General features: G+C 43.0%; 1 protein-coding gene across 2 annotated transcripts in view; it reads left to right on the top strand.

Annotated features, from left to right (window-relative positions):
* The first annotated feature begins 224 nt into the window (after positions 1-224).
* The window catches only part of LOC119270503 (signal peptide peptidase 2-like), a 5515-nt gene continuing 1218 nt past the window's right edge, over positions 225-4521 (top strand). The window contains exons 1-10 of one of the 2 annotated variants that reach the window (XM_037552507.1): positions 225-408; positions 804-907; positions 1018-1133; positions 1269-1420; positions 1522-1607; positions 2187-2314; positions 2398-2448; positions 3248-3334; positions 3432-3501; positions 4310-4446. In XM_037552507.1, the coding sequence (XP_037408404.1) occupies positions 868-907; positions 1018-1133; positions 1269-1420; positions 1522-1607; positions 2187-2314; positions 2398-2448; positions 3248-3334; positions 3432-3501; positions 4310-4446 (867 nt within the window). In that variant the 5' untranslated portion in view covers positions 225-408; positions 804-867. The remainder of the gene's footprint in view (positions 409-803; positions 908-1017; positions 1134-1268; positions 1421-1521; positions 1608-2186; positions 2315-2397; positions 2449-3247; positions 3335-3431; positions 3502-4309; positions 4447-4521) is intronic. The other variant, XM_037552506.1, reaches the window with a different exon arrangement.

Here is a 4521-nt window from a genome sequence, read left to right on the forward strand (position 1 = left end):
TTATGAGCATACGCGCATAATTCATGGTGACAATTTTGACACATCAAACATTCCAAATCCGATTGTATTTTTGGTTGGGCAAGGTAAGAGAAGGTTTTTCTACGTGGCCGGAGCAATCCGGACCGTCGCCGTTCAGGACGGACGGCCGGATCCGGTATCCGAGTCGTCATCGTCCCCAACCGGGGATACTATTGCAGTACAAGTACTACTCCCCTCCTCCCTTCCACCCAAAATCCTCCTCGCGTCACGCGTGAACCCAGCCGGATCCCCAAACCTCCTTCCGGTCCGACGCCTCGTGCCGCCAGCGCCGACGGGGGACCCCTCCGCCTCTCACGCGTGCCGCCGCCCCCGCCGTCGCCGTCCCGTCTACCTCGCCGGGGCATTGCGTTCCACCCCGCCGGCGACTAGGTATGAATCCGTCGATTCCGTTTGCTGTATCCCGCTAGGGGACCTGCACGACCTGCGGGCGTGCCGCCGCGCGCCTGGTGCACCGCCTAGATCGGGGGCACGCGCGTGCTGCGGGTTCTCCTCTCCTCTGCCGCCGGTCGAGGAATTCGTCGAGTTCCAAGCTTTAATCTTTCCGGATCCGGCGAGCAGTTCGTCCCCCAAGATTTAGCAGATCTGGGTGGTACCGAGGGAGTTAGGGAGAGGTGGCGCGGCAGTGCAGGAAACTGCAAATTGCTCTTGTTTCTAGACATCGATTCTCTTAGTTAAATCCCACTAGGGGACCTTCACAGCTTGTGTGGCACACCATCTAGATCCGTCCCTGGACTCGTCGGCGTTGGCTTACATTTTTGCTCCAGCAGGAACACGGCACCCTGAAGCTCCTGAGCTAGAGTAGGAGGGGCAAAACCATCCAGCTGAAGAATGAAAACACATGAGCGTGCTGCCAACTTGGCTCTTGCTGGTATGCTTCTTAAAAATTTACGCTTTGGCGGTGGCTGTTACCTATCGTTTGTCCGACCTGATAGGATGTTTCACGACTCGTGGTCCTAATGCGTGTTTCGGCATGTGCAGGTTTGAGCTTGGCACCGCTCGTGATCAATGTGAACCCAAATTTGAATGTGATACTGACAGCATGTCTTACTGTCTATGTGGGCTGTTACCGTTCTGTCAAGTCAACTCCACCCGCTGTGAGTGCAGCATTTTCCTCTCTCTAATCTTTTCGTGTTAGCGTATCTCCTGGTTGGTAACTACGGTGATGGGTTAACATGAAATTATTGTGTATCGCTCTGTCCAACTCAACCTTTTCATTTCTTCTTATGCAGGAGACAATGTCCAAAGAGCATGCTATGCGGTTCCCTTTGGTGGGGAGTGCTATGCTTCTGTCGCTATTCCTTCTATTCAAGTTTCTCTCCAAGGACCTGGTCAATACTGTTCTCACTGCCTACTTTTTCATTCTTGGCATTGCTGCGCTCTGGTAATTCCAACTGTTCTTTGAAGAGTTTTTCCACGGATGTAAATACTTAAAAGTGTGAATGCAAACCTGAGATTATGTGTGATCCCTATTTTCTGATGCAGTGCAACGTTGCTCCCTACCGTCAAACGTTTTCTTCCAGAAGGATGGAATGATAATGCCATCGTCTGGCGTGCTCCATATTTCCACTGTATGATTCCCACCTTCATTTTGATACTTCCCACTTTGCTCTACATCTTGTAGCTCATGTCAAATTAACACATCATAATTTCTATTACTAGCCTGCTGTCTTGAGCCACTGTTTTGTTGTATCTCTAGTAACTCCAACTTGCCATGTACTTTATAATAGTATAAATGTGCTACCAAGAGTCCATATATTACTTATGGAGTATCCTAACTAAATAAGACTTGAAGAAAATTCAGCACTCATGCTTTCCTTTTCTGGCAACATGATAGTTTTCATTTGCTCCATGGGACCATGTGTTGAATTTTGCACAAAGAATAAAGATAAATCGAAGAGTGAAATTATAGAAGATCCTGTCTTCTGTAAACAATTAAATGGCATGTACACACATTTTTGTGACAATGTTTTGTTTGATATGGGTCTCATTGTTTTCTAGATTTGCAATGCTTTTGCTGCGGCTGATCACTCTTCTTGAGTTTTGCAAAGCGATTGTGACTTCTTGATCATTTTAGAATTTTTCATGCTATCCCCCTTTACAAGGTTGAGTCTTGATGGTGATGTAAGCTCATTAACTTCATATTTCAGCACTGTCGGTGGAGTTTACCAAGTCTCAAGTTGTCGCTTCAGTCCCTGGTTTTTTCTTTTGCGTATGGTATGCCATGAAGAAGCATTGGCTAGCAAACAATGTTTTGGGACTTGCTTTCTGCATTCAGGTTTGCCCTTACTGCTACTTCTGAGTTTTCCTCCCTGCTTATTACTTGCTCAAAACTTTAATACGCCAGTTTTAATCTTGCAGGGAATTGAGATGTTATCACTAGGATCATTCAAAACCGGTGGTATTCTCTTGGTATGGATTCACTCAAAATTTGTAACGAACTGAAACTTAATATCACTATTTTCTGGTGGTGTACTTGTGAACACCTTTCATTATTTCAGCCACCCACATGTCTTCCTCCTTTTCACCTCTCTGCTTTCATAATCCTCACTTTGAAGCATGACACCTTTTCTTTTAATATAATTAATATTGTTTCTAGCAGCTCACCATATGCATGGTAGATAATGCTTTTGTCCTTGTTTTTATGATTTATTTGTAATATTATAGAATCTAGTATCAATCGTGGACTACTTTTACTGTGATGGTATTATAAATGATCCTTCTCTGTTTTTACTCGGCACTTCAGCAAATTGGTTCTGATTGGTGGTATCGTGTTGGCAAGTTCATGATTGCATTTTCACCACATAGTCTGTATTGTACTCTATGTTTTTAAGGCGTCCTGCCTTGGACGCTTAGGCGATAAGGCGCCCTGGCAGCGCCTTACAAATATGTCCGCCTTAGGCGCCTAGGCGCTAGAGCGGGTGGTGCTCGCCTTAGGTCGCCTTACCGCCTTAAAAACATAGACTGTACTCATCCTCTGGCAATTAGGATTGAACTGTGATCCTACTATCTCATGAATTGGATAATTTGGAACTATGATTGTTTACTACTAGCTCTACAACTTTTGAAATTCTTGTTGGTGTATGGCTTATAAAAATGCCAGTCCTAGTCAGTCTCTGCTGTAGTTTCACATATTGTCACTGAGCCCTTCCTTTTATTATTTCTTAATATTGTTTTGTGAATGGTTGCTCAATTCCTTTTATAATTTCAGGCTGGACTTTTTGTGTATGACATTTTCTGGGTTTTCTTCACTCCAGTTATGGTCAGTGTTGCTAAATCATTTGATGCTCCAATAAAGGTTAGTGTTTTGTTTGGGTGAATTCACATTATTGTCAACGTCATTTTGTTCCATGATGAGTATTTCAATTTATCCATCTGTTCCTCTCCTTTTGTAGCTTCTATTTCCCACCGCGGATGCCGCACGCCCGTTCTCTATGCTTGGTCTTGGTGATATTGTTATACCTGGTTAGTGATAAAAGCCTTGGCTAGTTTTCTCTCATATTCTAGTGATATTTGCAGTGATACTGGATTTCTTTTCTGATTTTCGAATTGATAGTACTACCACAACTCTGATCTGAGTATTGATCTATGGTGAACTGCTAGTCTAGCTGCCATTACAACTGGATTGCTGTTGATAACTTGATATAAGGGGACTTAGCTGCGGAAAGAAACCTGTAGTTGCTTGTTTATTTAATGTAGTCAGATATCATTGACTTACTAGATTTGGGTGGGAGATTCTATGGTTTTTTCGCTATCTCATTGCATGGACTTGGGCCATTACTAATAAAACAAATATATGCTCCAGTCCAGATATCAGGATTGTAGGTATCCAGTAGCTTCAGAAAGTAGTTATGATTTCGATAACTTCCAGTTGCACACAAAATGTATTTTCCAATCTGAGTTCTGCTGTCCATAAGGAGACATAAGGCTGTCCATAAGGAGACATAAAAAATTAGCTTGGAACTACGATGAATGCTTGGTTTTTGCAGATTACAGGAACTAAATTGAATCAAAAGTTTTACATTGATTGCCTGGCAAACAATGCATCCTCATTTCCCAAGGATGAGCTTGGTTGGTAAAAATATTTTGTTGTAATGATGCATTAGTCATTTCTGCTGTCTTCTGTGTTAACTGTTTAGTACATAACCAAAATTAGAAGAGCCTTTTTCAAAGAAGTTCTGCCCCATTCAATATTGGAAAACATGCATAGCTCCCATGTTTCCACAAGCACTCTCTTATAACATACAATGTATATTTGTTATTATGATTCCAGGTATATTTGTTGCACTTGCACTCCGTTTCGATGTCTCGAGAAACATTAAGAACCGTTACTTCAATAGTGCATTTTTGGGATACACTGCGGGCATGACAGTAACAATCGTTGTGATGAACTGGTTTCAAGCTGCACAGGTTAGTTCTGGTACATTTTTGGTCATCTCGTTGCTCGTGATGTCTGTCCATCTCTGAAATATTAACACCTGTTTC

The sequence above is a fragment of the Triticum dicoccoides genome, chromosome 3A (assembly GCF_002162155.2).
Source record: "Triticum dicoccoides isolate Atlit2015 ecotype Zavitan chromosome 3A, WEW_v2.0, whole genome shotgun sequence".
Taxonomy (NCBI): domain Eukaryota; kingdom Viridiplantae; phylum Streptophyta; class Magnoliopsida; order Poales; family Poaceae; genus Triticum; species Triticum dicoccoides.